A 26,011-nucleotide genomic window follows, 5' to 3' on the forward strand; every position below is an offset into this window, starting at 1 on the left:
TTCCTGCAAATTTCATTATTTCATTTAAATATTGATGAATAAAATTGCATCATGTATACATGCTGTATACTGTATGTTAATAACCATTAGTCAGATGATGTATGAGGTAAAGAAATCAATTCAGGACCTGGATTAAAGTGGGTATAATTGTCAGCAATTTGGATGAAAAATTCAAGCACATAGAGAAAAAATTTATGAAAGAAGTTGAGACACTGAAAAAAGACATGAATACAAATGTTGTACATAACAGTTTATCAATCAAATAAAAGGCACCATGGAAAGTATAATTGACATATAAGACAAGTAGAAGAATGAGTTCAAAATAATATACTCTGAAATATAAAATAACAAATTTACAAGCCTTACCAAAATATCCACATCTAGACTATATCTGAGATGAAACCTAAAAAGTAATAGAGGAAAGAAGCTAAAATAGAGGTAAAAGGCATAGGCAAGGTACTCAATAACCTTATAGCAGATTTCTAAAACTTAGAAGAAGAAGAAGACGTGCATAACCAAATACAAGAGACCTTTAGACTCCAGATAGACATGACTGGAGAAGAAGCTCTCCCTGATATATTATAGTCAAGATATCAAAATAGAAAGCAAGGATAAGCAATTAAAATGCTATAACAAAAATCCTAAGTCATCTACAAGGGTAAGCATAACAGAATAATAGCAGGACTTTGAATAGAACTCTAACGCCAGGTGAGCATGTAAAGAGACATTATTCACGCTCTGAATGTAAATCACCAGCAACCAAGTTTGCAATATTCAGTAAAGCTATCTCTCAAAATTGATGAAGAAATAAGGATATTTAAAGAAAAGGAAGACTGAACATAGAGGAAAAGACAATCTCAATTATGAAAGTCCAGGAAATAATAAATTTAATCAAAATAGTAAATGAATGAAGGAAGATAGAAAGGAATCCATCACATCACAGAAAACAATCCAAACCCAAAAAACTCATCAGCAAAGCATGTATCATAACCCAACTAATCAGAATGTCCAACAAAGTCACAAGAAATAGCAAACCCTTCCCAACAAGGTTAACTGCAACCATACTTGACTCAGTACTCAAAAAATGCAAACTACCTGACTCAAAGGAAAGCGAGAAAGAGAGAGAGAGAGAGAGAGAGAGAGAGAGAGAGAGAGGGAGGGAGGGAGGGAGAGAGAGAGAGAGGGAAGGAAGGAGGTCAGGTGTAAGGGAGGGAGGGAGGAAGGAAGGAAGGAAGGAAGGAAGGAAGGAAGGAAGGAAGGAAGGAAGGAAGGAAGGGAGAGAGGGAAGGAGAGAGGAAGGGAGAAAGGAAAAGTAAATATCTAATTATCTGTTGACTCCAAGAAATACACATTTCACTGGTAAAGACACAGCAAACAGAGTAAAAATGTAGTGACAAAACAACCAAGCAAATGGAAGCAGAAAAATAAGGCTGGTACAATTATTTTCATATATGATATATGAATCTAAACCTAAATCAAGTGAGAAGGGATAAGGAAGGTTATCATATATCAATAAGAAGAAAATTCATCAAGAAGATACAACTTTAAGTGTTTATGCACTGGATGATATGGCTTTCATGTTTGTGAAACACTAAAATGTCTGAAAGGTCAGATAGGTTCTGAGATAATAATAGTGGCTCACTTTAATGCCCAACTGTCACATTTAGATATTCTGAACTAAAGTTGACAAAATTACATAGACCACTAAATATTAGGCCATTCCCAATGTTATTGGTTATCTTCCAGAGCTTGACATTAAGAAGCTACTGTTAAGATAGCACAACCAAACAGTAACATATACCAAATAAAGATGTAAACATGATATGTACCTTACTGGTCAACACAGGTAATTCATTTATGATAACATATATACACACACACACACATACACACATATATATTTCATATGTGTAAACATATGTATATATACATATTTATTTACATGTGTAATATGAGTATGTGTATATTTATCTATATATACCTATACACACACATTAGGACAGATTAGGATGCTTCTACAATAATAGGCTTCCATATTACTTCTCAAATGTCTTTAGTGTTATTAATTTCTCCCCTTACTCCCACTGCTACCCTGGCCCACTTATCCTATGATTTTTAAATAATTACACTACTTAAAGAATGATAGGTTGATGGCCTTAACATGCCACTGATCCTTAGTATTGGACATTTTTTAAAAGGAAAGTAGTGGAAATCATAACAAGAATATAGAATTTGAATGTGAAAAAATAGAGGAATTTGTATCATGCCAGAGGAAAGAAAAAGCACAGGGTTTTGCCCTAAAATCAGGCTAATTGTTGTTCAGGTGCAGTCAAGAACACAAAACTCCAGACTTCAAGTGGAGATTTTATTTATTTTACTTTGGCTTTACCAAGTAGAATAAACTTTACAGATATTTAAAGTTAATTATAAGCATGAACAAATAGTCAGGGGATTACAATTTTTTCCCCCTAAAATCTGAGGAAATAGGAGGTTTGCCCTTCAGCCATTGTCAGACATCAGTTTTCATCCCTGTTGTAACAATCTACAGTTAGTGGCCTTAGTGCAAAACAAATGTGTTATCTCACCTGTCCTCTGGATTATCAGTCCAGACACAGGGTGACTTAGTTGGTCCTTGCTTAGATGTTCAAAATGCTGCAGGTAATATGCTGACTGGCTGTATTTCTTTCTCATGGCTCTGGAGATGAATCTGCCTTTCATAGTTAGGCTGAGGTGCTTGTTCCTTTGCTAGCTATTACCTAGTTCTCCACTTCTGCAAGATATTCTACTCCTTTCATTCTTTCTTCCCTCCATATTTGCAGCCAACAAGGCATGCCTTCAGGCTTGTGAACCTTGAATCTCTCAGATGCAACCTTCTACCATATCCCATATTTCTTTTCTCATTTTGTTGGTTTGTGAGGCTGCATTGGCCTACTTTAGTGGTACAGGATAATCTTCTGATTTTAATGTCAATTAATTGGTGACCTTAGCTACATTTACAATGCCCTTTCACAGCGTTGTAAATAACTGAGGCATAGGAATCTTGCTATAGTGGGAATCTTTAAAAATCTGCTAACTAAGACGAGGTAGATAATAATTTGCTTCTCTTGCTCCTTATGTGACATCTTAAGGTATTGGCCAGAGTTTACAAAGAATAAATGTAGTGTGAGTTACTGTTCTGTTTTCTTAATTAATATGATGTAGAAAATTCAAATGTGTATGTATTCATGGCTCTAAGAGCACAGGCAGACATTAGACACCTGCTGATTTCTTCAAATCAATCTGGTGAAATTCCCTGTTAACAATATTTGATAGCGTTTCATTCTAATTTACTGCTGGTTATCATTCAGAAGTAAACCTTTTAGGTTTACTAGTATACACTACTATATACTGATTCTGAGTTTATGTATTTCCACTCAGTATAATTGTTTTATACTTATGACTCAATTAATTTGAATAATATAGATCTACATAAATTTAATAAGCAAACAAGCCATTTGTCAATAAAGATAGAATTCCTACCAAAGCAGGTTACACAGAGAAATATTTCTACGTTGCAATGAGGAATCAAAGAAAGTATCATTTTAAGCTCTCATATTTAAGTTATTTGGCAGCTTGCTTACTAAGGTTATATGGTGACATTACTTTGATACCATATCAGTTGATTTATGTATCTAAGCTGTCATATCTAATACCCTCATTGACGAATACATCAATTTGAAATAAAACAAATGAAAAAATAAAAATGATAGTCTATTAGCTGATACTCAATAGCTGTCAAGTTTGTTGGGGAACTATGAAAACCTTATATAGTTTATCCTATTCAAATGCATAAGCATATACATTGTATGCATACATATATCATTAGCTTGCCAATCATAATTTATGGTACGGAAAAAATAGCTTTCCTAAAAGTACTACTTAAAGCAAAAGGAACTGTTAAGTTCCAAATATGCATGCTCTTGAAATACTTTGATACCCTTTAGCTACCACCATACCTCTCTTACTCACTATTTCTTACTAGATTGGATACACACGAGACTGTCAACTTTGAGGGAATTCAGATCCAGAAGAGAAAATGAGAGAAAGAAACAATAGCAGTCAGAAAATTAGTAACATTCACGTGACATAAGACAGGACATCCCCAACAGACACACATAGGTTTATCTTCATTTTCAAAAAATAATACATTTTATTTATAGCTGGTTTCTATATAATTCCTTGAATAGATCAACTACCTCCACCAGGCCTTCATGTGTTACTTCACAACACATGTCATTTCTGTCCCCCATTTGTCCATTGAAATATGCCTTTAAAGCTTTCTCTAAGGTGCTCCCCCTTCTAAAATCAGATTTGGCCATAGCCCAAGAGCAATTCTTTGTAACCCATAGTATACCTCACTTTTTCTATCTCTATATAAATATTTGCATCATTCCTTAACGTGCATACCAAAGAGAACTCAGCGACAAACGTATGTGGGGACAAAGAGATGGATCAGTGATCTAGAACACCTCTCACTTGCTCAGAGAACAGCGGTTCCATTACTAGTACCCACATTTGTGGCTCACAAAGCACCTATAAACTGAGTATCAGGGAACCTCATATCCTCTTCTAGCCTCGATGGGCACCTGCATATATAATTTTTTTCTAAAAATTTAAGCAACAAGACATGATGGATATAATAACGGCCTTTTTAACATGTAATAGCATTGACCACAGTGTCTTATACAACAGACTTGAATATAAGGTTTTCAGTTGTGGTAAGAATAATCACCATATATTAATTTAACTACACATGAATGTACATAATATACAATAGTTATGTTAGTTTTTTAACTTTGAAAATAGTGAAATATCATACTGAGAACTGTTCTGGTGCAAAAACATTCGTTCTGCATACAAACACATCTTATTTGGACATTTATTCTAAGAAAGAGATGTGATTCCAATATTTATTTCCCTTAGCCAATATTTTCAGTCTGTAGCTTTACTTACCTATGGTAAACTGCAGCAAAATAAATATTAGGTCAAAAATTCCAAAATCAAATAATTGTAATTTTAGGCATCATTTATTAAGGTGGTTAATATGAATTGTCAAGTAAACACAAATCTAGAACCATCTTAGAGATTAACCTTGGAATGTGTCTATGGGAGTTATCTTGATTTCAGTAGTGGAAGTAGGAAGACCCACTCTACATACATGATATCATATCATGGGATGAGTCCTGGACTGAATGAAAAGGAGACAAAGACAAACATCCATTGCTGTCTCCTCCTGGCCATGGTTGTATGATGGTCAGTTGCCTCAGGATCCTGATTCCCTGACTTTTTCCTGCCACAATGGACTTTGACTTGAACTGTGAGATAAAATTAAACTTAAGATGTTTGGTCAGAGTATTTTATCACAGGAACAAGAAAGAATAAATTAGTATGATATTCCTCTTCATCATTGTTGTTAATCTATCAAATATCTGTATATATGGGAAATGTATAGTATTTCTCAGTCTCAGGCAACCTCTGGGGTCTTAGAGTGCATTTACCATTGAGAAAAAAGAACTACCATATAATCAAATATCCTATTTCATGCAATGTGCAAATGAGTCTTAAAATAACATGATAAAGCTGATTATTATATAGAATTAAGCTATAATACATTTATATTGATAGCTATAGTTCACATTTGCAATGAACATAATGAGAGCATTATGACACTGTATGTTGATTATACTGAATTGTTTTCTTAGTCTCATAATTATTATCACTGTGTTTCTAGGAGAATAGTTAGAAATTTTACTCTGTGTCTTAGCTAGGGTTTCTTTTGCTATAAAGACATATCCATGACAAAAGCAACCCCATAAAAGAAAAAAAAGTTAATTGAGGTAGTTGGCTTACATTTACAGAGCTTTAGCCCATTATCATCATGGTACAACATAGTCTTGTGCAGGCAGACATGGTGCTGGAGCTGAGTCCTAAATCTTGATAGGCAGGCAACAGGAAGTGGTTTAGGACACTAGGTAGTATCTTGAGCACATATGAGACCTCAAAGCCTGCCTCCACAGTGACATACTTCCTCCAGCAAGACCACACCTACTTCAACAAAGCTACACCTTCTAATTGTGTCATTTCCTTTGGGGGTCATTTTCTTTCAAATCAACACACTATTCTATTTATAAAATGTTCTTCTATCGACATAAGAATTGTCATTGTTTATTGAATTCAAATTTTCAGACTTTCAAGACAATTGTTCTTACCCACCAAACCATCTCACTGACACCACCGCCTAAATTCTTAAGTTTTTAGTGGGACAGAATCATACTAAGTCCTTCCATGTCAGTTATGTCTATTTCCATAGTACCAAGCAAACTAACTGGTGCATAGATAGTCAGCCCCAGAAATAGAACACTTAAACAAAAAGCAAACAGAAGCTTAAAACAGATGAATTGTTGTATTGAAATTTCTTTGGGTAAAAACAATATTGATGCTACCACATAATACCTTCCAGGCACATATATTTACAAACGGACTTTATCTTTGTACCATTCTAACATTTTTAATGCATGCATAAAGCTAGAAGAATGGTTGTTGAGTGAAATATCTTACTTTGGTCTCATAAGCACAAATATAAGGTTTGTTTTATGTCAGTAGATTGAATGTTCTCTGGGGAGAAGAACTATACTCTTTTCTAGTGTATTGTTAGGCCCTAGAGAAGTATTAACATAATACATATGTTCAATAAAGAGCTTTTGGAATAATATGGAAACTAAGAAATCAACATTCATTTTCGAAATTTCTACATAAACAGCTATTCAAGCCATAAATCTGCAAAAACATGATTTATATACTCATCATGAGGGATTCCTTCCTATTCTTCTATGGAGTCTTCATGATAAAATAATCCAACTCACTACCTATAGCATGCACCCTACCTATTCTTAAAGCATGGATGTTTGTTTTCATGTTTTGGAAAAAGAAACAGCAACACAAAGATGCTGGGATTCACTAAAATGAAAAACGCACAGATAAACAGAATGATTACAGTAAAGGATACAGTTTGTGCCTAGTCTTGTTATACAGTATTTGGTTGATATTCCTGGGAGGTCTGCACTTTTCTGAAGCAAGGAGGAGGAGGAATAAATCTGTGGCAGGGGAACAATGCTTGGAGGACTGGAGGGAGGGGAAATTGTGATAAGGATGTATGACATGAGAGAAGAATAAAAAAGAATGTAGAGAAATGTGAAAAAAATTGAAAGCCCAAATATCTGAACATAAACAACAGAGGTAAAACTTTTAAGGAATGGAAACAATGAGAAAACATTGAAAACAAATGAAATCCCTCCAGACACTAGTTTAAGAATTGACTGTACTTTCTGGTAATTTGGGTGGCTAAAACTCTGATGGAAACACTGATGGCTGGAAACTGAGAAAGGGCACTAGGAGAGCCATGTCTGACACTAAGAAAGAAATCTAGACAGAGAGCATGAGTAAGGATACCTCATGGTCTATGAAGAGCAAGTGGAACTCAGAAAACTAGAAAGGGATATTAGAGGAAAAGATGACTTAAGGGAGGGGTAAAAATAAAACCAGAGATGTGGAATAGTAGTGGTAGAAGGGTGTAGGCAGTGCGGAACATGGGATTATCAACGCGATTGCATCATGGATGGAGGGATAGCCCAAAGGAAGAGTGTAAGTAAAAGCCACACAAAGTCTTCTATCTCACATTCCAATTAAAATATAATTGAATAGTAGAATGCATGTAACATGAAAGATGTATGGGGAATACTAACGGTTAAAATATTAAGCATGTATACAGAGTTGGGACTGAAGGAGGAAACAGTTGATGGGATAGACAAATCTAAGCAAGTATACAAACAACTTATGGAAGCCAATTATGTAGGAATTTTAAGTATATAACTTAAAAAATCAATAGTTTGATTGCATATACCCTGCACTGGTAGACAATGTAGCACTCAGAAGACATGGATTATTAAATTATAATACAGTGCAAGGCATGGAATAATGCCTCCTTGTAAGTTATTGAGTAGTGTGGTGATTTGAATATGTATGGCCCCCATAATCCCTTTGGTTTGAATGCTTGGCACACAGGAAATGTGACTTTGCTGGAGTAGGTATGACCTTGTTGGAAAAAGTGTGTCACTGCAGAAGAGGGCTTAGAGGTCTTATAAACTCAAGCTACTCCCAGTGTAGGAAATTTACTTCCTCTTCCCTACAGATCTAGATGTAGAACTCTAAGCTCCTATCTCCAGGATTGTGTTTGCCTATATACCTCTATGTCTTGCCATGATTATAATGGATTAAACCTTTCAAACCATAAGTCAACCCAAATTATATGTCTTACTTTATAAGAGTTGCACAGTTATGGCGTCTCTTCACAATATAATCCCCAACTAATACAAGCAGGGAGGTCCTAGAAGCACCCAAAACATCATGGACTATTACAATTGCCTACCCTAACTAAATGGTGAGACTCTAATATTAAAGATACCACATACTTTGACTATAGGATATACAGAAATCAAACCAACTAGGAAGTTACCTCACAGATGGATAACTTTTATAGTGCTAGGAATTACAGTAGAGAATACAAGCAGAAAAAAACATAATAGTCTTATCCAACAATGGACACAGCATGATACATTACCAACATACCAGGGCTAGATAGGCCTGGGCCTGTTTACAGCCTGACTTCCAGTGACTTGCACACAACTAGCCTAGGCCAGGGAACTGCACACTGCAGCTTCCATCCTGACAGGAGCCAGCCCAACCAGAGACTGCCAGCATTCGAGTCCAATTCTCCACCCATGGAACAGGAAGGGTCCAGCCTACCCAGAGACTGACAAGGTCCTGACAATAGGATGGCCTCGATCCATGCAAGAGGAAAGCCACCAGGGTATTGGACTTGCTCCCACCTACTGGAAAGGAACTGTGGTCACATACATACCAGGAGAGGAAGATACTCCTTCTGCACCCACAGGAAGAAATGTTGAAAATGAGACAATACAAAAACATACCCAGCAACAGAAAAACCAATATGACACCACCAGAGACTAGAAACTCTACACCCCCAAGACCTGAACAGCTCATTGCAGATGAAGCAGATGAGAAATACCTTAAAAACAACTTCATACAACTGACAGAGGCCCTCAAAAAGGATATGAGAAAATCCCTTGAATAAATGGAAGAAAGAACAAACCAAAAAATATAAGAAATTGAAGAGAAGACAAACCAAAAAATTCAAACAAATGCAAGAAAGAGAGGAAAAGACACAGCAAAAAAATTGCAAGAAACAATTTAAACAAAGCAAGGGTTGACAGCTGAAATTGAGACAATAAAAAAACACAGTTTGAAGGAATGCTAGAAAGAGAAAACTAGGAAAATGGTCAGGTACTACAAATGGAAGCATAACCTACAGAATACAAGAGATGGAAGAAAGAATCTGAGGTGTTGATGATACACTGGGGGAAATACATTCATTGACCAAAAAAAAATCTTAAGTCCAACAAACCCCTACCACAAAATATCCAGAAAATATGAAACACCATGGAAAAACCAAACCTAAGAGTAATAGGTATAAAAGAAAGTGAATAAAACCACCTCAAAGGGGGCAGAAAATGTATTCAAAAAAATCATAGAACAAAACATTCCCAGCCTAAAGAAAGACATGCCAATGAATGTACAAGAAACCTACAGAACACCAAATAGAGTGGACCACAAAAGGAAGTCCTCTTACCACATAATAGTAAAAAACACTAACATACAGAATAAATAAAGAATATTAAGAGCAGAAAAGGAAAAAGGCCAAATAACATACAAAGGCAAACCTATCAGAATCACACCTGACTTCCACATGGTAACTCTGAAAACCAGAAAGTCCTGGATAGATATTCTACCAACACTAAGAGACCATGGATGCCAGCCCGGCAAAGCTCTCAACCACTATAGATAGAGGAAACAAGATATTCCAACAAACAAGAATGAACAATCAATGGTCATTAATACCCCTCAATATTAATGGTCTTAAATCTCCTATAAAAAGACACAGAATGGATTCAAAGACAGAACTCATCCTAATGCTGCATACAAGAAACACACATTGGCCTCAAAGACAGACATTACCTCAGAATTAAGGGTTGGGAAAAGATTTTCCAATCAAATGGACCCAAGAAACAAGCAGGGGTAGCAATCCTAATATTTAACAAATTAGATTTTAAAATAAAATTAATCAAAAGAGATGAAGGAGTTCATTTCATACTCATCACAAGAGAAATCTACCAAGATGAAGTTTCAATTCTAAACATCTATGCCCCAAATACAAAGGCATCCACATTCATAAAAGACACATTACTAAAATTCAAATCACATATAAAGCACCACACACTTATAGTGGGAGATTTCAACACACCACTACTTAACAAAGAAGCAAAAGAACTAATAGAAGTTATGACCCAATTGGGATCAACAGACATATACAGAACATTCCATTCAAATAAAAAAGAATATACCTTCTTCTCAGCACCACATGGACTTTCTCAAAAATCAACCCCATGCTTGTCAACATATCAAACCTCACAGGTACAAAAAATTGGAATAAATCCATGCACCTTATCAGATGATCATGCGTTAAAATTAGAATTCAACAACACAAATTACAGAAACCCTACAAACTCATGGAAGTTGAATAATGCACAATTACATCATTCCTGGAACAAAAAAGAAATAAAAAAGAAATTAAAGACGTCCTAGAGTTCAATGAGATTGAAGACACAACATACCCAAACTTATGGGACACTTTGAAAACAGTGCTACGAGGCAAGTTCAGAGCACTAAGTGCCCACATGAAGAAACTGGAAAATAGTCACACTAGAGAATTAAGAGCACAACTGAAAGCTCCAGAACACAAAGAAGCAATCTCACACGGGAGTAGATGCCAGGAAATAATCAAACTGAGGCCTGAAATCAATTAAGTAGAAACTAGGAAAACAATACAAAGAATCAATGTAACCAAAAGTTGGTTCTTTGAGAAAATCTACAGGATAGACAAACCTTTATTGAAATTTACAAAATGGCAGAGTGTGAACATGCAAGTTAGGAAAATCAGAAATGAAAAGGAAGATATAACAAAGGACACTGAGGAAATCCAGAAAATCATCAGGTCAAACTTTGAAAACCTGTACACCACAAAATTTGAAAATTTAAAGGAAATGGAAAATTTTCTGGATAGCTATCACTTGCTAAAATTAAATCAAGAACAGATAAGCAATTTAAATAGACCTATTACCCCTACGGAAATAGAAGCAGTCATCAAAAGTCTCCCAACCAAAAAGAGTCCAGGGCCAGATGGTCTCAGTGCAGAATTCTACCAGAAATTCAAAGAACAGCTTATACCAATTCTTCTCAAATATTCCATGCAACAGAAGCAGAAGAGGCTTTGCCAAACTCTTCCTACTAGGCTTCAATTACCTTGATAAGCAAGCCACACGAATACACAACTAAGAAACAGAACTTCAGACCAATATCCCTCATGAATATTGATGCAAAAATATTCAATAAAATACTGCAAAATTAGATCCAAGAACACATCAGAGAACTCATCCACTATGATCACATAGACTTCATTCCAGGGATGCATGGATGTTTCACCATATGAAAATCCATCAATGTAATCCACCATCTAAACAAGCTAAGAAACAAAAATCAAATGATCATCTCACTAGATGCTGTAAAAGCCTTTGACAAAATCCAACACCCCTTCACAATAAAGGACTTGGAGATATCCAGGATGACAGGAACTTACCTTAATATAATAAAAGCTATATACAGCAAACCAGAAGGCAACATCAAAGTAATTGGACAGAAACTCAACGCAATTCCTCTAAAATCAGGCACAAGACAACGCTGTCCACTCTCTCCATACCTTTTCAATATTGCCCTTGAAGTTCTAGCTAGAGCAATAAGACAACAAAAGGAGATAAAGAGGATATGTATTGGAAAGGAAGAGATCAAACTTTCACTATTAGCAGATGATATGACAGTTTACGTAAGTAATCCAAAAAACTCTACCAAGGATATCCTACAGCTGATTAATACCTTCTGCAAAGTGGCAGGATACAAGGTTAACTCAAGAAAATCAGTAGCCCTATTATATACAGTTAATAAACAGGCTGAGAAAGAAATCAGAGGAACATTCCCTTTACAATAGCTACAAACAACATAAAATATTTTCGGGTAATTATAACCAAACAAGTGAAAGACCTGTATCACAAGAACTTTGAGTTTTTAAGGAAGGAAATTAAAGAAGACAGCAGAAAATGGAAAGATCTCCCATGCTCTTGGATAGGTAGTATCAATATTGTAAAAATGACAATCTTACTGAAAGCAATATACAAATTTAACACAATCCCCATTAAAATCCCAGCACAATTCCTCACAGACTTTGAAAGAACATTTCTCAACTTTCTATGGAAAAACAAAAGACCCAAGATAGCCAAAACAACCCTGTTCAACAAGGCAACCTCTGGAGGCATCACCATCCCTTACTTCAAGCTGTATTGCAGAGCTATAGTCCTGAAAATAGCTTGGTATTTGCACAAAAATAGACAGATAAACTGATAGAATCAAATTGAACACCCCAACATTAACCCATACATGTATGAACACCCAACAAAGATTCTAAAATTGTACAATGGAAAAAAGAAAGCATCTTCAACAAATGGTGCTGGCATAACTGGAGGCTGATATGTAGAAGACTGCTGATAGATCCTTGTGTATTGCCATACACAAAACTTAAATCCAAATGGATCAAAGACCTCAACATAAATCCAGCCACACTGAGCCTGTTAGAATAAAAATTGTAAGGTACACTTGAATGAATTGTTACAGGAGACCACTTCCTGAACGTAACTCCAGTAGCACAGACAATAAGATCAACAATTATTAAATGGGACCCTCTGAAACTGAGAAGCTTCTGTAAGGCAAAGGATACAGTCAGCAAGACAAAAAGGCAATCTACAGATTGGGAAAAGATATTCACTAACCCCACATCTGACAGAGAGCTGATCTTTGAAATTTACAAAGAACTCAAGAAGCAAATCTCCAAAACACCAAAGGATTCAATCAAAAACTTGGGGTACAGAACTAAATAGAGAATTCTCAGTAGAGAAGTCTAAAATGCTGAGAGACACTTGAGAAAGTGCTCAACATCCCTAGCCATCTGGGAAATGCAAGTCAAAACAACTCTGAGATACCATCTTACTCCTGTCGGAGTGACTAAAATCAAAAACTCCAGTGACAGTTTATGCTGGAAAGGATGTGGTAAAAGGGGAACACTGCTGGTGGCAGTGCTGACTCACACAGCCACTTTGGAAATCAGGAAAATAGGAATCAGTCTACCACAAGACCCAGTAATTTCACTCTTTGGCATATAACCAAAAGATGCACATTCATATAACAAGGATGTCTGTTCCACTTTGTTCATAGCAGGATTATTTGTAACAGCCCAAGCCTGGAAGCAACCTAGATGCCCCTCAACTGAAGAGTGGATAGAGAAAATGTGGTACATTTACACAATGGAGTACTATTCAGTGAAAAAAATAATGGAATCTTGCAATTTGCAGGCAAATGGATGGTGCTAGAAGAAACCATCCTATGTGAGGTAACCCAGTCACAAAAAGAGAAGCATGGTATGTATTCACTCATATATGGGTTTTTAGACATGAATCAGGGGAGTGCCAGCATACAATCCCACTGACAGAGAGTTTGGGAAACAGAACCTTCATCCAGCAACTGATGGAAGCAGTGGCAGACACCCAAAGCTAAACACTGAACTGAACTCTTGGAATTCAGTCACAGAAAGGGAGAACTGATGAGCAAAGGAGTTAAGACTGGGCTAGTTTAACCCACAGCAAAAGATGACCTGAACAAGGGGGAAGCTCTTGGACCCCAGATTGATTGTTGTGTGGAAAGCACGGGCCTGAACCAGACCCCCTGAATGTGGGTGTCAATGAGTAGGTCTAGGTAATCTATGAGGTCTTGGGCAGTATTTATCCTTGGAATACAAATAGACTTTGAGTGCCCATCCCACAATGAGGGATGCTCTCTCAGCCTGGACTCTTGTGGGAGGGCCTAGGCCCTGCCCTGGATGAAATGACAGTTACTGGAGATCCACCATGGAGGGCCTTCCCTATCCCTGGGGATGAGAGTGGAGACTGGCTGGGGGATTGGGGACCTGTTGGGGAGGGCGGGGCAGGAGGGGAGGGAGACGGAGCTGGGATTGACATGTGAAACAAGCTAGTTTCTATCTTAAAATTAAAAAAGGAAGGAAAAGAAAAGAATTGAACATAGTAACAACAAATCTAATATCACCTCAGAAAGACATTCCCAAATGAGAAAACTATAATCTGTGACATGAATAAAGACACTAGAATTAACAAGTGGTTGTTTTTGTTTTGATAGACTTGTATTTTAGATTTGTATTGGATTATGCATTTTTAAAGATTTTTAAAACTTTGTGTATTTGTGTTTATCTGAGTTTGAACCTGTTTGTGATGCTCGAGAAAACCAGAAGAAGGCATCAGATCCCTTGGAACTAGAGTAACAGGTGAGTGGATGTGGTTGCTGGAAATGTAATGCAGGCCCTCTGGAAATGCAACATGAACTGTTAATTTCAGGGCAATCACTGAGGGCCTGGATTCTAACTCTTAAAAGAATCTATATGAGATACCTTAAATATCACCAAATTCAGAATTAATTAAAACTTTTTGTATTTTTTTGAAATTATATTATAATTACATAATTTCTCCTTTCATTTTCCTCCTCTAATCCTTCTCATACACCCCTGCTTGCTCTCTTTTAAATCCATGGCCTTATGTATTCATTAATTGTTGATTACATATGTATTTTTAAATACAACTTACTTAGCCTATATGATGTTATTTGTATATGTTTTCAGGGATGATCTTTTGTGTTGAGTAACCAGTTAGTGTGCTCTTCCCTGGGGCAAAGCACTTCCTGCATTTCTTAGCTTCTTATACTTCTTTGCACAGGGTTGAAGCTTACCCATCATAACCAAGTGAAGTTACTGCATTGCAGTAATAGTTTGTCCTATTTGTGACACGGGTTCCTTGCTGCAATAAAGTTTGTTTGTCCCCAATAATAATTAAGGATTCTAAACAAAAGTATTTTTACATCATAGACAAAATATATAAAATTGCATCTTGCTGATAACACCAACATCATCCTGAAATGGGTTACAACTTCTTTTTGTTCAATACAAGACCATCTATGATAAACTTTAACAACAATGTATGACTTAGCTCTTAAGTCCATACTGCTCTTAAATTAATTCTATGAACTTAGTATCATTATTCCTGCTCTTAAAGTTCACAGACCTGAGACACAAAAATAGCTAGGAAATAAGATGCCCATTTTAATTCACAAATCTAATGTTTACCTTTATACAAATCTTAAATTATTTCCATAGTAATATCCTTTACTGGATATTTTATTTAATATATGTGTCATCTATTTCTTTTAAAAGTCAGGCTTTTGTAATATCAGAAAATGCACTAAATATTGTAATGTTGGATGAATGAAGTTATTTAGGTAATAAATGAAAAATTAAATAAAAGTCCAACCCCTTTCCCCTCCCCCCCCCAAAAAAAGCTAGAGAGCAGTCCATAGAGCTTTTCTTGTAATTCTGAGTAGGTAAGGGAATAATCTTTTTGTAGACTTTGAAGATGTGTCACTTGGGTTGGTTTAATAAAAGCTGAATGACCAAGAACTAGGCAGAATTTTTGGTGCAGGGAGGATCCTGGGAAAAAGAAGACAGAGATACCAAGAGACGGAGAGTGAGCAAGACACACAGGAGCAGAGATAAAAGACATGAACCAGACATCAGCCCCTCTAAGACCCCAACCCCAGGGAGTCCAGCTTCAGGTGAGATTGGGTCTCTAGCGTGGACCGACCGCCCATCCCCCATCCCCCTTGATCTTCCGGGCCACTCCTGGCATCCAGAAGACCCGCCCACACAGGAAAGACATCAGCCCTTCCAAGACCCCAATCCCAGCGAGTCCAGCTTCAGGAAAGACATCAGCCCTTCCAAGACCCCAATCCCAGCGAGTCCAGCTTCAGGAAAGACGTCAGCCCTTCCAAGACCCCAACCCCAGCGAGTCCAGCTTCAGGAAAGACATCAGCCCTTCCAAGACCCCAGCCCCAGTGAGTCCAACTTCAGGAAAGACATCAGCCCTTCCAAGACCCCAACCCCAGCAAGTACAGCTTCAGGAGACCTGCCCACACAGCAAAGAAGTCAACAATTCCAAGACCCCAATCCCAGTGAGACCAGCTTCAGGAACGACATCAGCCCTACCAGGACCCAAACTCCGTGTCAGCATCCCCAGCTTCAGCTGCAGGAAGGAAGGAGACCAGTGGAGACAGAAAGACCCCACCAGCACTCACTGGAAGAAGAGATGGGAAGAAGACAGAATAAGAGATCACTCAGCAATAGAAACACCAACATAACCCCACCAGAATCCAGGGATCCAATACCAGCAAGACCCGAAAAGCACTACATAGACGAAGAAGAGGAGACAGACCTTAAAAATTATTTCATGAAGATGATGGAGACCCTCAAAGAAGAAATGAGGAAATCCCTTAAAGAAATAGAAGAAAAAACAAACAAAAAAATCCATGAAATGGGGGAAAAAATCAAGAAATAAACAAATCTCTCAAAGAATCTAAAGAGCACCAAGAAAGAACAACCAAAAAAATTAATGAAACTCAAACAGTTGAAGGATTGAAAGCTGAAATAGAAATGATAAAGAAAACACAGAAAGAAGGGATGCTGGAAATAGAAAAGCTGGGTAAATGATCAGGAACTACAGATCCAAGTATCACCAATAGAATACAAGAGATAGAAGAGAGAATCTCAGGTGTTGAAGATTCATTAGAGGATATAGAGTCACCAACCAAAGAAAATCTCAAAACCAACAAATCCTTAACACAAAATATCCAGGAAAAAAAAATCCAGGAAATATGGGACACCGTGAAGAAGCCAAACCTGAGAATAATAGGTATAGAAGAAGGTGAAGAAATTCAACTTGAAGGTACAGAAAACATATTCAACAAAATCATAGAAGAAAACTTCCCTAACCTAAAGAAAGATATGCCTATGAAAGTACAAGAATCTTACAGAACACCAAATAGGCTTGACCAGAAAAAAGAAGTCACCTCGCCATATAATAATCAAAACATCAAACCTACAGAGTAAAGAGAAAATATTAAGAGCAGCTAAAGAAAAAGGCCAAGTAACATACAAAGGCAGACCTATCCGAATTACACCTGACTTCTCAATGGAAACTATGAAAGCCAGAAGATCCTGGACAGATGTCCTACAAACACTAAGGGAACAAGGATGCCAGTCCAGACTACTATATCCAGCAAAGCTCTCAATTACCATAGACGGAGAAAACAAAATATTCCATGACAAAGCCAGATTTAAACAATACGTGTCCATGAATCCAGCTCTACAGAAAATGCTAGAAGGAAAACCTAGAGCCAAGGAAGATAACTACATTCACAAAGACACAGGCAATATATAATCACACTTTACAAAACACCAAAAGAAAAAGGGAGGAGAAACTACACAAAATAACTTCACTAACAATAAATCAAGCATAAAAAAGGATCACCAATCAATGGTCATTAATATCCCTCAATGTCAACGGCTTCAACGTGCCTATAAAAAGACACAGACTAGCAGAATGGATATGAAGACAGAACCCTTCCTTCTGCTGCATACAAGAAACACATCTCAACATCAAAGACAGATGTTATCTCAGAGTAAAGGGTTGGGAAAAGATCTTCCAATCAAACGGTCCCAAGAAACAAGTGGGTGTAGCAATCCTAATATCTAACAAATTAGACTTCAAATTAAAATCAATCAAAACAGATGAAGAAGGACACTTCATATTCATCAAAGGAAAAATACATCAAGACGAAGTCTCAATTTTAAACATCTACGCCCCAAATACAAAGGCACCTACATTCGTGAAAGAAACATTACTAAAGCTCAAAATGCACATAAAATCTCACACACTAATAGTAGGAGACTTCAACGCTCCGCTCTCACTGCTGGACAGGACCTCCAGACAGAAACTTAACAAAGAAACAAAAGAACTAATAGAAGTTATGACCCAACTGGGTTTAACAGACATCTCTAGAACATTCCACCCAAATACAAAGGGATATACCTTCTTCTCGGCCCCACATGGAACCTTCTCTAAAATTGACCACATAATAGGAAACATAGCAAATCTCCACAGATACAAAAAAATTGGAATAACCCCCTGCATTTTATCAGACCACCATGCATTAACATTACAATTCAACAATAACACAAATCGCAGAAACCCTACAAACTCATGGAGATTGAACAATGCGCAATTGCACCATCCCTGGGTAAAGGAACAAATAAAAAAAGAAATTAAAGACTTCCTCGATTTCAATAAGAATGAAGACACAGCATACACAAACTTATGGGACACTTTGAAAGCAGTGCTGAGAGGAAAGTTTATAGCACTAAGTGCCCACATGAAAAAAACTGGAGAATAGTCATACTAGAGATTTAATAGCACAGCTGAATGTTCTAGAACAAAAAGAAGCAAACTCCCCCAGGAGGAGCAGATGCCAGGAAATAATCAAATTGAGGGCTGAAATCAATCAAGTAGAAACCAGAAAAACACTGAGAAGAATCAATGAAACAAAGAGTTGGTTCTTTGAGAAAATCAACAACATAGATAAACCTCTGTCCAAACTAACCAAAAGAAAGAAGGAAAGCATGCTAATTAACAAAATCAGGGATGAAAAAGGGGACATAACAACAGACTCTGAGGAAATCCAGAGAATCATCAGGGCATACTTTGAAAATCTGTACTCCACAAAATTTGAAAATATAAAGGAAATGGACAATTTCCTGGCTAGCTATCACTTGCCAAAACTAAATCAAGAACAGATAAACAATCTAAACAGACCTATAACCCCTAATGAAATAGAAGCAGTCATCAAAAGTCTCCCAAATAAAAAAAGCCTAGGCCCAAATGGCTTCAGTGCAGAATTCTACCAGAAATTCAAAGAAGAGCTAATTCCAATACTCCTCAAAGTATTCTACACAATAGAAGCAGGAGGCTCACTGCCAAACTCTTTCTACGAGGCTACAATTACCTTGATACCCAAGCCACACAAAGACACAACTAAGAAAGAGAACTATAGACCAATTTCCCTCATGAACATTGATGCAAAAATACTCAATAAAATACTCGCAAACAGGATTCAAGAACACATCAGAAAAATCATCCACCATGATCAAGTAGGCTTCATCCCAGGAATGCAGGGAGGGTTCAACATTAGAAAATCTATCAATGTAATCCACCATATTAACAATCTGCGAAAGAAAAACCACATGACCATCTCACTAGATGCTGAAAAAGCCTTTGACAAAATCCAGCACCCCTTCATGATAAAGGTCCTAGAGAGATCAGGGATAACAGGAATGTACCTGAATATAATAAAAGCAATATACAATAAACCAACAGCTAACATCAAACTAAACGGAGAGAAACTCAAAGCAATTCCTCTAAAATCAGGAACAAGACAAGGCTGTCCACTCTCTCCATATCTCTTCAATATTGTACTTGAAGTCCTAGCTACAGCAATAAGACAACAAAAGGAGATAAAGGGGATACAAATAGGAAAAGAAGAAGTCAAACTTTCACTATTTGCAGATGATATGATAGTTTACATAAGTGACCCAAAAAACTCCGCAAGGTTACTCCTAGAGCTGATAAACACCTTCAGCAATGTGGCAGGATACAAGGTAAACTCAAAAAAATCAGTGGCCCTATTATATACAGATGATGAAGTGACTGAGAAAGAAATCAGAGAAACATCACCCTTTACAATAGCCAAAAACAGCATCAAATATCTGGGGATAATGTTAACCAAGGAAATTAAAGACCTGTATATCAAGAACTTTGTGTCTTTAAAGAAAGAAATCAAAGACGATACCAGAAAATGGAAAGATCTCCCATGCTCTTGGATTGGTAGGATCAACATAATAAAAATGGCAATCTTGCCAAAAGCAGTCTACAGATTCAATGCAATCCCTATCAAAATCCCATCACAATTCTTCAAGGACCTGGAAAGAACATTATTCAACTTTATATGGAAAAACAAAAGGCCCAGGATAGCTAAAACATCCCTATACAATAAAGGAACTTCAGGAGGCATCACCATACCTGACTTCAAGCTCTATTATAGAGCTATAGTCCTGAAAACAGCTTGTTATTGGCACCAAAATAGGCAGGTAGACCAATGGAACGGAATCGAAAGCTCTAATTTTAACCCACACACCTATGAACACTTGATTTTTGACAAAGAAGCTAAAACTGTACAATGGAAAAAAGAAAGCATCTTCAACAAGTGGTGCTGGCATCACTGGGTACTGGTATGCAGAAGACTGCAGATAGATTCATGTTTATCGCCTTGTACAAAACTTAAGTCCAAATGGATCAAAGATCTCAACATAAATCCAGCCACACTGAAACTTTTAGAAGAGAAAGTGGGAGATACTCTTCAACGAGTTGGTACAGGAGACCACTTCCTAAACATAACACCAGTGGCACAGGCACTGAGATCGACAATTAACAAATGGGACCTTCTGAAACTAAAAAGCTTCTGTAAGGCAAAGGACACAGTCAAAAAGACAAAAAGGCAGGCCACAGAATGGGAAAAGATATTCACTAACCCTACATCTGACAGAGGGCTAATCTCCAAAATTTACAAAGAACTCAAGAAACAAGTCTCCAAAACACCAAAGGATCCAATTAAAAGGTGAGGTACAGAGCTAAATAGAGAATTCTCAGTAGAGGAGGCTAAAATGGCCAAGAGACACTTAAGAAAGTACTCAACATCCCTATCCATCAGGGAAATGCAAATCAAAACAACTCTGAGATACCATCTTACTCCTGTCAGATTGGCTAAAATCAAAAACACCGAAGACAATTTATGCTGGAGAGGATGTGGAGAGAGAGGAACACTCCTCTCTACTGCTGGTGGGAGTGCCGACTCATACAGCCTCTTTGGAAATCAGTATGGAGATTCCTCAGGAAAATGGGAATTAATATACCACTAGACCCAGCAATTCCACTCTTAGGCATATATCCAAATGAGGCAAGTTCATACAACAAGGGCATCTGCTCCACTATGTTCATAGCAGTATTATTTGTAATAGCCAGAACCTGGAAGCAACCTAGATGCCCCTCAACTGAAGAGTGGATAGAGAAAATGTGGTACATTTACACAATGGAGTATTACTCAGCAGAAAAAAACAATGGAATCTTGAAATTCGCAGGGAAATGGATAGCACTGGAAGAAACCATCCTGAGTGAGGTAACCCAGTCACAAAAAGACAAACATGGTATGTACTCACTCATATATGGATTTTAGACATAAATCAGGATAGTGCTAGTCTGCACTTCCACTGATAGAGAGTCTGGGAAACAGGAAAGAACCTAAAAGATATGCATATATGCATAGTACCCAAGAGAAGAGGATGGAGACAAGATCCCCTGAATGGATGGGGAACACGGCGAGGGGTGGGGGGGAGTGGGACCTGGGAAGAAGAGAGGGGGTGAAGAGGAAGAGAGTTTGTCATGGGGGAACAGGAAGTTGAGGGGATGGGGGTAGAATAGGGGGAAGAGGGAATCATAGGATCGAATACAGATCAGGCACCAGAGCGACCTCGAGTGATCTAAAGGGATAACACCAATTGGCAAGCTAAGCAATAGTGGAGAGACCACCTCGAATGCCCATTCCTGATAATGAACTTGATGTCTCTAACCATCCGGGAGCCTTCATCCTGTGACTGATGGAAGCAGAGGCAAACACACAATTAATCACTGAACTGAACCCAAGGAACCCAGTGACAGAGAGAGAGGAGTGATGAGCAAATTGGCAAAGAATGGGCTGGCAAAACCAGCAGAGACAGCTGATCTGAACAGGGGAGAGCTCTTGGACCCCAGACTGACAGTGGGGAGGCCAGCATGGGACTGATCTGGACCCCCCAAATGTGAGTGTCAGGGAGAAGGCCTGGGCAACCTATGGGGCCCTGAGCTGTGGAACAGTGTCTATCTCTGGTATACAAACAGTCTTCGTGTGCCTATAGCACAAAGAGGGATGCTCTCTCAGCCTGGACTCTTAGGGGAGTGCCTGGACCCTACCCAGAGTAAAATGACAGACTCTAGATATCCCCTATGTGGAAGGATTTTGCAATAGGGTAGGAGGGTGGGGGGGATGGGGAGTGCGGGAGGAGGGGAGAGGGAACTGGGATTGACATGTGAAACAAGCTATTTAAAATTAAAATAAAAAATGATTAAAAAGAGGAGCAATTTTAATAAACAAGTAAATATTGTCCCATCAAAAAAAAGCCATGAACCACATGATAACACATAGATTAACAGAAACAGGTTAATTTAAGTTATAGGAACTAGTTAGAATCTAGGCTAAGCTATAGACTGAGTTTTCATAATTAATAATAAGTCTCTATATCATTATTTTGGAACTGATTGGTGGGCCAGAGAAAGACTTGCAACAAAGTACTACCAGACAGAGTAGAAATTAGTCCAGCCAAAAGTAAAGACATTCAACCATCTAATCTGTGTAGTGTTAACACATTCAGATCCATAATTTCTACAGTGTCCAAAGAGTTTGCATCATCCCAGCTGTTAGCTAAATAGGCCTGTTGGGGTGCCAGGAATTTGAGCTGAAAAGTTGTTGAGCTACATTTAAAATCAAAAATATTTTAAGAATTAAATAATATATAAATTTCATGTTAAAAATGTCTACAAAGATTCTACTTCTCTAATCAATCACATGGAACAAACTAAACGTTAAACCAATAAAGAAATAAAGATATGCCAGGCATTGGTGGTGCACGCCTTTAATCCCAGCACTTGGAAGGCAGATGCAGGCAGATATCTGTGAGTTAGAGGCCAGTCTGGTCTACAAAGCGAATCCCAGGACAGTCTCCAAAACAATACAGAGAAACCCTGTCTCGAAAAAAAAAAACAAAAGAAAAAGAAAGAAAGAAAGAAAGAAGGAAGGAACGAAGGAAAGAAGGAAGGAACGAAGGAAAATATATGCTCAAGCACACAAACTTGTCTGATCATTGATCATTGTGGAAATCAGTATGAGGACTCTAGAAAAAGTTAAAAGTAGGACTGTCATATTATACAGCTATTCTACTCAAGTATATATACTCAAAGGAATGGATAGCTATAGATGCCTGTCTATGATTACTTGGGCCCTATTAACAATAGACAAGCTATAAAAATGGGCCTGCGTACCCATACATCAGTGAATTAATTTCAAAATGTGGTGTATGTGCACAATGGAATTTGATTTGGCCATAGAGTGGAAAAGCATCAGGAAAATGGGTAGAATTTAAGGTATCCTGTTAACTGAAATAAGCCAAATTCTCAAAGCCAAGGAAGCCACGCTTTCAGTCACATGTGGAATTTTTGGTGAGTAATAAAATATGAAAGACAAGGGTGGAAGGAAAAGGAGTGTAGAAGGAAGGGTGACTAAGTGGTGAATGTGACTAAAGTGTATTATATGATGCATACAAATGTCATAACTGAGTCTTTCCTGAGTTAATTAACTCTGAGTCATTGATATATGTTAACAAAATAATTGCATCGACTACAAAATATATCATGTAACTGAAACAAAAACAAACTTCAAAGCTTTTACCAGATATGTTGCCATTGTGGTCACAGAATGGAGGTGAAAAACCAATCACCCCGCTTCTTCTTTTCCAAGGCAGTGGACTCTGATCTTGTGTCATGCTGCCCAACCCATCCTCAAAGTCACACCTTTCATAACTCTGGCCTATTGAACAATAAAACAAAATTACTTTTCACAACTTCATTTCTCTTGTATTAAAGAATACATCAGATTCATATTCTAAGAGGTTAACAGAGGACTGTGTTTCAGATCTCTAACTCTACACATGAAAATCCTTGTGCAAATGACATTCTAATAAATTACCAACACAAAACTGTGTGACTTAAGAGAAAGAATGTTTCTCAGAGTCATAGGACTTGGGATATACTGTGAATTTGAGGTTCTATTAGATGAGTGATTTGACCAAATCCTTTAGCCACAGACATCCTTTTCCTTCACTTGTAAAATTAGAACTTCAACACTTGTCGCCTTCAAACTGATACTGTGAGGATCTAATAACACTATCTGCATAACAGTATTTTACAGTCTCAGGGTACCATGAAACATAAGGGTTACTATTACACCTAAGTCTTCATCTAAATATTGCTTTGCCTGGTACCTGATGACAGCAGAATTTCAGGTTTCAAAAGAGCAATCATAAAAGCCTCCCTGATAGACACTCACACACACACACACACACACACACACGAGAGAGAGAGAGAGAGAGAGAGAGAGAGAGAGAGAGAGAGAGAGAGAGAGAGAAATGGTTGCCTAAAGAGGGCCTAAACAATGTCAGTACCAATAGACATGCTAATGCAGAAAGGTAAAAATTCGCAGGAGTCCCAGCCCTAGATAAAGATGTACAGGCAATTAATAACTGCTGAGAAGGAGAATTGTCTCTCCCAAGGGTTATCCATTATAACACGGTCAGCCTTAACATTATTTACGTACAAACAACAAATACAGATTCCTTTGGAAGTAAGCATAGCCTTTTGGTTGAATCTCAGCACTGGGGCAAATATTGGTACTTTTATCATGGTAGAGGCATTTCTGTCTCCTTTCTCCCTTCAGATACAACTGACCGAAGAAGCGTGAGAGAACCAGAAGGATTTGAGAACATGGGTTTTTGTTGTTGTTGTTGTTTGTTTCTTTCCTTAAAGTGAGTAGGAAAGTATTCTTTATTCTACTGTGCAACATCAGGAGATTTAATGTTCTAAACATTAAATTTCTCAGATGTAAATAGCCCCTTCCCTGGCTGCAAATGTCACAGTGATGCTTCTCCTTAAACCCCAGGTATCCAACAACCTTAGCTTTTTGCACAGTGCATTTCTTCCCTAATTGGGTTAACCACAATGGACATGAATATGCTTGTTGGTTTTCAGATAATACAAGAGAATTCAGTGACAAAAACAATTTTCATTCAGTCACTTTTTCACATGTAAATATGATTCAGTAATAGTCATGTATATGGTGCATTTTCATGACAACTTTTCGGAGAATGAAGGGGTAATGTAGAAACATCTCTTTTACCAATAATGTTTTATTTTTTATCTTTACCCCTAGTTTCCTTATTTTGGAAGACTTTGCTAAAGAGCAGTGGTCTGTTATACGAGTACAAACCCTCCGTACTCACTGAGGTCATCTGCCCTGCACTAAGCATTCCCCCTACAAGAGTTTAGATCCTCAGCAGCCCCAGGAAACTGGCATTTTCTGAAGATGAATCTGAGATGAAATCTTCTAGGTATTAAAAGTAAATTCAATAAATTAGGACAGCTATTGAGGATTGGACAAGACTGGAGCTCTGTCTCGTTGCTTCCAGTTCCTAAAGCCCTGCTGTATGGCCTAATTAGTTTAGTTCTTATGCTATTTCCATTAAATCTATAGAAAAAAAGTCATCAATTCTAGCCAACCTAAGGAAATGACCTTTTTATAAACAGTTGAAACCATTCTATCCAAAAGCAATAATAATATTAGTCTATGAATTATGCCAAGCTAAACTCATGATTTTACAAAGCCTCTTGGCATATTTAGGTTATATGGTTGCACAAACACTGAACTGAAAATGCAGTCAGTTGTATAAATGCATAGCCATACACCACATTCCCACTACTCAGTAGATAATTGAGGGCAGAGGCAGATATAATGTGGTTATTACAATTAGCCCATTATATACATAAAATAGACTGTAACATCTTGATTTATGCAAATATATGCTAGAATA

General features: G+C 37.4%; 1 protein-coding gene across 1 annotated transcript in view; it reads right to left on the reverse strand.

The window, feature by feature from the left end:
• The window catches only part of Malrd1 (MAM and LDL receptor class A domain containing 1), a 637,041-nt gene that overhangs the window by 595,668 nt on the left and 15,362 nt on the right, over window positions 1-26,011 (reverse strand). The window contains exon 2 of the mRNA XM_040755448.1: window positions 23,818-23,955. Within this exon, the coding sequence (XP_040611382.1) occupies window positions 23,818-23,955 (138 nt within the window). The remainder of the gene's footprint in view (window positions 1-23,817; window positions 23,956-26,011) is intronic.

This window comes from Mesocricetus auratus, unplaced genomic scaffold (assembly GCF_017639785.1).
Source record: "Mesocricetus auratus isolate SY011 unplaced genomic scaffold, BCM_Maur_2.0 Super-Scaffold_100013, whole genome shotgun sequence".
NCBI lineage: Eukaryota > Metazoa > Chordata > Mammalia > Rodentia > Cricetidae > Mesocricetus > Mesocricetus auratus.